Here is a 10067-nt window from a genome sequence, read left to right as displayed (position 1 = left end):
CTACAAGGCTTGAAACCAGTTTGATTTCACAAGCAGTGGAATGTCTTTCAAAACATGGATCTACAATTACTCGCGACCACCTGAGGCCTTTCATAACACGTTCCCCCTGTTTGAAGGCACCGGGCTGGGTCAGCACGTCAGGCATTAGAGATTATTTATTTGAGATTACACATTTCCCGTAAGTGACCGCCACTGCTCTTTAGAATACACATCGCCAATTTACTTGATACATTAGCGTACAGTATGAGTCCGAGGAACATGTGGTGTTTAATCTCTGTTCTAGCATTGTTGTTTACATTTCCATCCACTTGACATGCCTTGTTGTTTGGATAAGGTACCGATACTCACTATTCATTCAAGATATTCCTCTTACAATTTTCTCCCCTTATTCCATGTGCTTGCAAGGCAAGCAGTCTAAAAACAATGACTATTTGTCATCCTGGACCATTCACGGACAGATGCTCAGATCCACTTGAGGTATCCTTGTAAGGATACCAAACAAAACATTTCAAAGCATAGTTCACTCAACGATGTAAAGGCTTGTTACAACTTGTGAGCACAACATGAATCCTGAACCGAGTTATGGCAGGAATGACAAAAATGAAACATTAAACATTTTATCACTGTACAAAAAGGAGAAACAAAAAATAAGATCAGTTCGAAAAATCTCTAAGGACAAAACAGTGAGTAATCAAAAATAGGATTTTATTCACACTGACTTCAGGCTCTGTCTGCATACAATAATAGCATTTTCGGAGGACATTAGTGTGCTTCATACAGTTAAGAAATACCAACAAAGCAACTGGCTTTGGTCAGAAAAAATATAAAGGCTCTGTGTATGCACTACTTAACCAATAAGGTCTCAAGGGGCCATAGCACATACATTGCCTTCAGACAATATACCCCTTGACTTCTTCCATGTTTTGTTGTTTTTCAGCCATTTACACACAATACACCATAATGACAAACTGAAAACAAGTTTTTAGAAATGTTTGCTAATTCATTGAAAATTAAATACAGAAATATATAATTTACATAAGTATTCAAACCCCTTAATCAATACTCTGCAGAAGCACAACCATTCTCAGGTCTTGTCATAGATTTTCAAGCAGATGTATTAAGTCAAAACTGTAACTCGGCCACTCAGGAACATTCACTGTCTTCTTGGTAAGCTATTCCAGTATAGTTTTGGCCATTTGTTTCAGGTTATTGTCCTGCTGAAAGGTACATTTATCTCCCAGTGTCTGGTGGAACGCAGACAGAACCAGGTTTTCCTCTAGGATTTGCCTGTGCTTAGCTCCATTCCATTTATTTTTTATACTGAAAAATTCCCCAATCCTTAACAATTACAAGCATACCCATAACCTGATGCAGCCACCACTATGCTTGAAAATATGGAGAGTGATACTCTGTAACGTGTTGTATTGGATTTGTCCCAAACATAACAATTTGTATTCAGGACAAAAAATGAATTTCTTTGCCACATTTTTTGCAGTATTACTTTAATGCCTTGTTGCAAACAGGATGCATGTCTTGGAATATTTGTATTCTGTTCAGGCTTCCTTTTTTTCACTCTGTCAATTAAGTTAGTATTGTGGAGTAGCTACAATTTTGTTGATCCATCCTCAGTTTTCTAATATCACAGCCATTAAACCCTGTAACAGTTTTAAAGTCACCATTGGTGTAACGGCTGTCTATCTCTACCTCCTCATCTGACGAGGAGAGGCGAGAAGGATCGGAGGACCAATACGCAGAGTGGTAAGTGTCCATGTTTTAATAATATAAACTGAACACTACACAAATAACAAAATAACAAATGTGAACGAACCGAAACAGTACCGTGTGGCGACAAACACTGACACGGAAAACAAACACCCACAAACCAACAGTGAAAACAGGCAACCTAAATATGGCTCCCAATCAGAGACAATGCAAAACACCTGCCTCTGATTGAGAACCATATCAGGCTAAATGAACAAACCTAAACATATAAACAAATAACATAGACTGCCCACCCCAACTCACGCCCTGACCATACTAAATAAAGACAAAACAAGGGAAAATAAAGGTCAGAACGTGACAATTGGCTTCATGGTGAAATCCCTGAGCGGTTTTCTTTCTCTCCGGCAACTGATTTAGGAAGAAAGCCTGTATCTTTGTAGTGACTGGGTGTATTGATATACTATCAAAAGTGTAATTAATAACTTCACCATGCTCAGAGATATTCAATGTGTGCTTTTTAAAAATTGTGCCCATCTACCAATAGGTGCCCTTCTTTTGGAAAACCTCCCTGGTCTTTGTGGTTGAATTTGTGCTTGAAATTCTCTGCTCGACTGAGGGACCTTATAGATAATTGTATGTGTGGGGTACAGAGATGAGGTAGTCATTCAAAAATCATGTTTAACACTATTATTTAACACAGAGTCCTGAACTTATTTAGGCTTGCCATAACAAAGTGGTTGAATACTTACTAACTCTAGATATTCAGATTTTCATTTTTTATGAATTCCACTTTGACATTATGAGGTATTATGTGTAGGTCAGTGACAAAAACATCTTCATTTAATCCATTTTAAATTCAGGCTGTAACACAAGAAAATGTGGAAAAAGTCCAGGGGTGTGAATACTTTCTGAAGGCACTGTAAAGCCACCCTATGTGAACATGTGTGTCAAATGCTTATTATTCCACAGCTCCTATACTTAATCATATAGGCTGCAACACCAAGAGAATATTGCTCTCTTTTACTGTACAGCTTCAATGAAATAAAGCATTCAAGGCAATACGTATGATTACTCACTGCAAGTTCTCTCTCTCTCCCTCTCTCTCTCTCTCTCTCTCTCTGTGACACACACACCAATCTTACATCTGTTCCATATCAAAATATTTGTTGCTTTTACACAGCCTGTGGTTTTTGGCATTGCACAGAATAAAGAATATGTTCAATATGTCCTTTCTAACGTGGTAGGTATTTCACAAATAGCCTCAGGAATGCCCAGTATCCTTATTAACTCCAATACCAACAGAGAGGTTTTTGTCAGTGTTTGACTATATGACTAGGCACACTCCACACAGCACTGATAGTTTCCCCTCACCGCTCTCTGGTCCCGGGTATAATAGGCGCCATTGTAACAGTGTGTTCTTTAGGACCGGCCTGAAACAGGTCACTGGAATGGCAGGATGTCCTGTATGCTCCATGGAAGTGTCTGAAATGCCTGGGCTATGCACGTCTCCAATAGCAGACCCACACACACAGCCAGCAGGGAGAGCCTTCTGCTGCAGTATAGAATGACTGGAGAAGAGAGGAAATGATCAGAACACAAAAATGACAATATGCAGGAAAAGTACTTGTTTTGAACAACTTCACATCATGTTAATCTCCTACTTGCTGTAGAATTGAGAAATACTGCCATCAGTACAATAAACTATGAATTCTACAGAAATCCAATATCAATCAAATGTATTCATTAAGCCCTTTTTACATCAGCAGTTGTCACAACGTGCTTAAACAGAAACCCAGCCTAAAACCCAAAGAGCAAACAATGCAGATGTAGAAGCACAGTGGCAAGGAAAAACTCTCTAGAAAGGCAGGAACCTAGGAAAAAACCTTGAGAGGAACCAGGCTCTGAGGGGTGGCCAGTCCTCTTCTGGCTGTGCCGGGTGGAGAATATAGTACGTGGCCATTAAAGCCAGATCGTTCTTCAAGATGTTCAAACATTCATAGATGACCAACAGGGTCAAATAATAATCATGGCGGTTATAGAGGGTGCAACAGATCAGCACCTCATGAGTAAATGTCAGTTGGCTTTCCATAGCCGAGCATTTAGAGGTCGAGACAGTATGTGCATTAGAGAGAGATAGAGAGGGGGAGAGGGGTGGAAACCGCAGGTCCGGGACAAGGTAGCACAACTGTTGAAGAGGTCAGGGTTCCATAGCCGCAGGCAGGAATGCAAAAACTGGACCAGCAGCACACAAGGGCCATTACCCTGTGTATTGTGAAAAACCACAGGGGCCACACAGAGACTAGTGCTTGCTTTGTGGGCCTGATTGTTGGGTGAAAAAAACATAACGCATAATGGTAATGCAGTTTTAGTGAATGAATGGATTCGTTTTGGACAATTTTGGGACCATTTATAACTATTTAGTAACTCTAGGGAATAACAGAATTCATGTTCGAACATGGATTTTCAAGCTAGGAGTAAGAGCTGCCATCTGCTGGTGCACATCAATGCTCCTGCTCCTAATCATTACCCTGTGAGCTGATGGTTTCTATTTTAATAGAACATGACTGATGTGAAAAGTAGATAGATATGGGGCTCGATGTGTGAAGTAGGTTATTTACTAGTATCAATAATGAGTTATGAGAACTTTTCAATCCATTTTCACTCCAATTCATTCGCTGAATTGACAGGAACAGAGATGGCGCTAAATGTGAGTGACTCTAATGGGAGCGTTGGTACACTGAGGGAGGAGTTGGCTAATATACCTCTGATAGCCTGAGAGTTGGACGTGAGCACAAACAGCTTGATGAGGCTGAAACAGAGCGGGGAATAGTCATGCTCCCATATGACTATAGGGATGAGCAGAATGTTGCCATAGCTGGACAGCAGGATTTCTTTCAGCATTAAGCTCAGTTCAAAGTCCTAGCCAAGCAGCATCTAAACCAGCTAAAGGAACCACAGCACTCCGACAGAGAACGCACCCAATTCTGTGGACAAATAAACAGGAAATCAGTACCAACCAGCAGAAGACTGTCATTTGTATGGAATCATTGTGAAAAGAAAGCAGAATTTGTCACTTCAACCACACTTGGAAACATTGTTATAACATTGATATTAACATTGTCATATGCATGTTTGTTGATGAGTGCATGAGTTGTTATAGTAATAATGTGCTTTTCCCATGAGCAATACACCAAGAGCTGCCATCCTAAACATTCCCATTCGTTGGTGTATCTAATGATGTCTGCAGGGCCATTGTTCTGTTCAGATCCCTGAATTTGTGACCACCTCAGGTAGGACTCACACAGCAGGCAAAACACACACAGCTTCTAGTGAATCTGTAGAGGAAACCATCAATAAGACATACCATCATGTCTTGTGTCTCTCTGCAGAGAAAATGAAAATGCAACGCAACGTGCATCAAGTCTCCTCAATTTTCGAAAGCATGCACTGTAATCTGACTCTGGTGAATCGTTATTTGAGTGTCTTACTGTACTTACGTTCAATGTAATGTTGAACAGAATGTGTGTGAAGGCTTGAGTTTAGCATAAAATGGCACCAATCAGAATAATGACTGATCATATACAATGTACTTGTCCACAGGCCTTTGGAAGGATTCCTGAAAGAAGTAGAGACATTTACCCATATCAGACAGAAGATGTGGTATGTTACCTGTAAAAAAAATATAAGGCAATGTTTATATGACCCCCATTCAAACAGTCCCTTATTTACCATTCAATTGCAGGTATAATCCTTTTACATATCAGTGGGTACCTGGCAAATTGGTAGGGGTGTTGTTAAACCATGGGGGCTGTTTGCAGTTCAAATTTGGGAGGTGTTAAACAATGGAAGTGTCAATGAATTTACCTGCAAAAAAGCAGAGAACCATTCACACAGACCCGGCACCTGTATTTTGGTTACATGGTCTATCCAGGAATCATGTCGAGGTCTTTTGGTGGCATTTATTTTTCCACGTTTTTTACCCCCTACCCCTTTCAGATATACGAAATGGCTGTTATAAAAATGCAGGCATGGTAAATTAGTGGGATTTTGGTCTGTGTATGAAAGGGATTAAACAGGCACTCCACACCAAGCATTTCTCTAGCTTCTATGGCTAAACTAGATAGACAGCTTACTGTTTTATCTGTTATAAGGTTAGAGTGCCAACCTCTAACAAGAAATGTCAGCTAATAACTTGAATAGAAACACAAAACCCCAGCTAACTACACCACTGGCAGTGAGAGCTCCCTTCATTTCTAGCTAGCCTAGCATCAGTTAGGTAATATCTAAACCAGTTAATGAATATGGGCCAGCTAGTTAACTCACACATATTATTATCTTCAAGATCCCATTACTGTAATCTTTGCGAAGCTCGTGCGCGTCCTTATTGCATTCAAAACATCTAAAGAACCCATTTGCCATTCTGTTTTATGTTGGCAACTTGGCAACGATAAGCAACCAGCTTGAGGAATCTGACTTCCTAGATTTATGCATGAATGGTCGGGAAATGTAGTCGTTTGCAGTTTGGCTAGCGGTTTGGGTCAAAAGGGGGCGTAGGTACCCGGGAACTACATTACCAATGCTCCCGCGCTCCTCATCTCACATGAAACACAACATGGCACCTGCTGGCCGGGGTGTTGTTGTGGTAGTCCTCTCATTTCTGTATTTATTCCGTGTTATATTTTCCACTGAATACTTCTCTACACTTACTTTTTTTAATAGCGAACTGCATAAACATGGTTGCAGCTCTCCGTCAGAGTGGGAGGAATACGCAAGTGATTGCGGTAAGTTTTGCCACGTCCTCGTAACTCGCTGTGTAAATGTAGCTAGCTAGCAAAAGCTCTCTTTTTCCGCACCCGTTGACAGGAGGTTGGCTACTGTCCTAGCTAGCAAGCGATGGATATTACCCGCTCTCTCGTAGAGGTTAGGGTTTGATGGTAAAGGTCAGGGTAGAATCAGAGGCTCCTCAACTGATATGTCAAGATTTAATAGTACTAATAATACTTCGACAAGGTCCTCAGTTCCCCCAATAATACAGTGTTATGATGTCTTCACCTAAATACATTTTTATACACAATGTCAGCTAGTACATGCTGCGCGTCTTTCCTGCGCGTGAACGTAACCCAGAGCGCAACTCAAAGCTCGCGCTTGTTTTGCTTGCACAGGTTCTGTATTGGAATGTGCAATCAATGTATTCAAATAAAATCTATTTACATTGTAAACTGTGACTGAATCAAAAGATCTAGGATAATGAATGAAATATGAATTACTTTCCCACTGAACAATCACAAAGCTTGTAGTTAAGGCTTTTATGAATCATTCAACAATCAAATATTAGTATTTGATGTGACCAGTCCCTTCATTGCAGATCAGGTAAGAAGCCTGCACATGTTTGTGATCCTTATCTATCCCCATAATGACCAAGTTGGCAGCAGTCGGGTTGCTGTGTTGTGTCTGATGCTATATATTTCCCCACAGAGTCCTCCATTCTACAGTTGGATAGCCCAGACTGTGAGGAAGGAAGCAACCCGCCATGCGAGTCTGTCTTCTCTCTCAACGCAGAGAAAATCCTGGTGAAATGCACATAATTCAATAAGATCTCAATGCTTTTGCCTTGTAATTTTTGTTTGACTGACTCATCATTGTAGTGGAATATGACACTTTTGTTTTCACAGTGGAGACTGAATGTGTAGCTAACTACAATGATCTTATCTTCTTTCAATCAGAGCCAAGCCAAGTTGTTCATAGAGCAGAAAAGATTCCCGTTTGCAGTGGACAACCACAACACAAATGAGGAGCTTGGTGAGTTAATCTTGTAAGAGTTTGGTATGTGGAGTGCATGCTATACATTTCTGCTATCAATGCCTTTTTGCTTGACTCTCATTTTCTTTTCATTGCAGCTATAGGATATGTTCTTATTGGCAATGGACTCTACGATGAAGCCATCAAACACTTCTCCTTGTTACTACAGGTTGGTTAACATTCATAGATGCATGAATTACAACACACATCTGTATATATGTCTTGGTCTGGCTTACTTGACAGTTTGAATAATGCATGTTCTTTTGTTTAGTCAAATATATGAATAGTAGAGAGACACAGACTTCATTTACATTACATTACCTTTTCTCTTTCTCCTTGCTTTGAATATGTTGTGTGGTTTGCATTTGCAATAAAGGACACATTTCTTATCAGTGTTTGTTGTGCTCTGGTGTAGGGGGATCCAGAGGTGGTCAGCGCCATCTACGGGAGAGGGATAGCATACGGGAAAAAGAGTCTGCAGGTAAGTGATCACATTAGCATGATACTGGAGTTCACAGAATATTGATACTAGAAGTTCTATTCAGTTAGCCAATGTTTGCATTGTGACTCATCATAAATAAAAATAAAATCTGCTCAGCCTTTTGATTATGAGAGTGCCCCCACTGGGGACCCTACTCAGCAGTTAGCATGTGTGCGTATCAGTGGATGTGATTTGATAAAGGCTGAGTGGTGATTTTTTGTCCTAGTGTGCCCAATGGAGGTGACACTGTTTCTTTTCTTCTATGGAAGGACATCAAGAATGCAGACTTGGCGCTGTTCGAGTTTAGCCGAGTCATCACTCTGGAGCCCAACCGTCCTGAGGTGTACGAACAGCGGGCAGAGGTGAGGATAATGCTAAGCCTGTTATGGGTTAACCCTCTTTTTGTGTTAGACCTTGTGTTAGGGTATTGGCTTTTTTGGGGGTTCACTATCATGCTTGAATTGTATGTCTCTTTGAATGGAGCAGGTTTCTATGTCACCACATGCAAAATTGTTACAAATGAGTGAGGGCGGTGGTATTCGCTCAAGCAAGCATTAAAAAAATCTTGCACAGGAGACAACCACTGTTGTATTAACGGTATGCCTTGACGTAGCCTAGTTACTAGACCATTGGACTCCCCCACACAAGTAAAATGAAGGGAAAGTATATTCGCCTCTGATTTTCAAGTTTTACTTGTATAATGTGCTTGCAGATTCTTTCTCCTCTTGGAAGGATCAGTGAGGCTCTGAGTGATCTTTCCAAAGCCATCCAGCTCCAGCCCTCCGCCCGCCTCTACAGACACAGAGGAACTCTGCTCTTCATTTCCGAGGTCAGACTGGCAATGTATTAAAGTTTCTGATGAGTGTTGATAGAGAGTTCAGTTCACACAGTGGGTTTTATAGGCTTTTTTCTTCTCTAAATAGGATTATGTGGCAGCTATGGAGGATTTTCAACAGTCTTTGGATCTGAAGAAAAACCAGCCCATTGCCATGCTATACAGAGGTCTAACCTTCTTCCACAGAGGAATGCTCAAGGTATAGACATTTTTGTAGAAAACCATAGTTGCTCAACTTTGAGTACTGCCAGTATAACCCGTTTTTGGTTATATCCCTGCACATTTACGATACAGTTTTGTCTCCGATCCAGGAAGCCATTGAAACATTCAAGGAGGCCCTGAAATTAAAATCTGACTTCATAGATGCGTACAAAAGTCTCGGACAGGCTTACAGGTACAGTGGGGATGCTCTATGACCTGCTTTGGTTTCAACCAATGTGCCTCAAAGTTAGGGCCCTGAGTTCTTCCTAGTCAGGAAAAACTCAGGGCCTTAGTACTCATGGGCCAGTGCAGTAATTGATCCCTTTTGTGTGTCTGTAGGGAGCTGGGGGACTTTGAGGCAGCCATGGAGAGCTTCCAGAAAGCCCTGATGCTCAACCAGAACCACATCCAGTCTCTGCAGCTGAGAGGCATGATGCTATACCACCACGGCAGCCTCCAGGAGGCCATCGGCAACTTCAAGGTAATGGCCGTGTAACACACAGCTTCTTTCTCCTGACACAATCAGTCGACCACACATTACAAGTGATAACTAAAAATTGTTTTTATGTAGTTTAGTCTTAGTCATTTTGACAAAAATATTATAAAGATTTAGTCACATTTTTGTAATTTGAATAATTATTTAGTCTAGTTATTGTCAAAATGACGAAGACAGTGGGCCATTTTAGTCAACTAAATGCCCTTTCATTTTTAGTCACATTTTAGTTACATCACATTTTTATTGCCTCATTAACCTATAGTATACATAAATCACTGACTTCCATGTGCACAAACATAGCCTTGTCCTACCAACATATTTTTTGGCATAACATCCTATCGCATGATTCTCTTTCCAACAGCCGAATTGGCAGCAGAACACATTACTCGGCAGCAGATTAAAAATCACATCTCTTGACAGGGCTCCAGATTAGCATTTTCCTCTGGTGGCACTGGTGCCCCTAACTCTTTCAGTTGACTTGGTCGCACCAATTTTTTCCTGTGGCATCACACAATGGAACAAATTATTAATCA

The 10067-nt window shown here is 40.8% G+C and overlaps 1 protein-coding gene and 1 pseudogene across 4 annotated transcripts in view; one reads left to right on the top strand and one right to left on the bottom strand.

The window, feature by feature from the left end:
• Nucleotides 1-684: 684 nt before the first annotated feature.
• LOC139556302 (protein ARV1-like) lies at nucleotides 685-6324 on the bottom strand (annotated as a pseudogene).
• The window catches only part of ttc13 (tetratricopeptide repeat domain 13), a 23590-nt gene continuing 19845 nt past the window's right edge, over nucleotides 6323-10067 (top strand). For 3 of the 4 annotated variants that reach the window (XM_071370117.1, XM_071370116.1, XM_071370115.1), the window contains exons 1-10: nucleotides 6324-6503; nucleotides 7198-7292; nucleotides 7446-7521; nucleotides 7620-7690; nucleotides 7937-8002; nucleotides 8272-8364; nucleotides 8715-8831; nucleotides 8926-9036; nucleotides 9149-9231; nucleotides 9378-9519. In XM_071370117.1, coding sequence (XP_071226218.1) covers nucleotides 6335-6503; nucleotides 7198-7292; nucleotides 7446-7521; nucleotides 7620-7690; nucleotides 7937-8002; nucleotides 8272-8364; nucleotides 8715-8831; nucleotides 8926-9036; nucleotides 9149-9231; nucleotides 9378-9519 — 1023 coding nt within the window. In that variant the 5' untranslated portion in view covers nucleotides 6324-6334. Of the gene's footprint in view, nucleotides 6504-7197; nucleotides 7293-7445; nucleotides 7522-7619; nucleotides 7691-7936; nucleotides 8003-8271; nucleotides 8365-8714; nucleotides 8832-8925; nucleotides 9037-9148; nucleotides 9232-9377; nucleotides 9520-10067 lie in introns of all 4 variants that reach the window. The other variant, XM_071370114.1, reaches the window with a different exon arrangement.

The sequence above is a fragment of the Salvelinus alpinus genome, chromosome 27, assembly GCF_045679555.1.
Source record: "Salvelinus alpinus chromosome 27, SLU_Salpinus.1, whole genome shotgun sequence".
NCBI classification, from domain to species: Eukaryota; Metazoa; Chordata; class Actinopteri; order Salmoniformes; family Salmonidae; genus Salvelinus; species Salvelinus alpinus.
The sequence above is the reverse complement of the archived record's forward strand: the minus strand, read 5'-3'. Positions and strand labels throughout refer to the sequence as shown.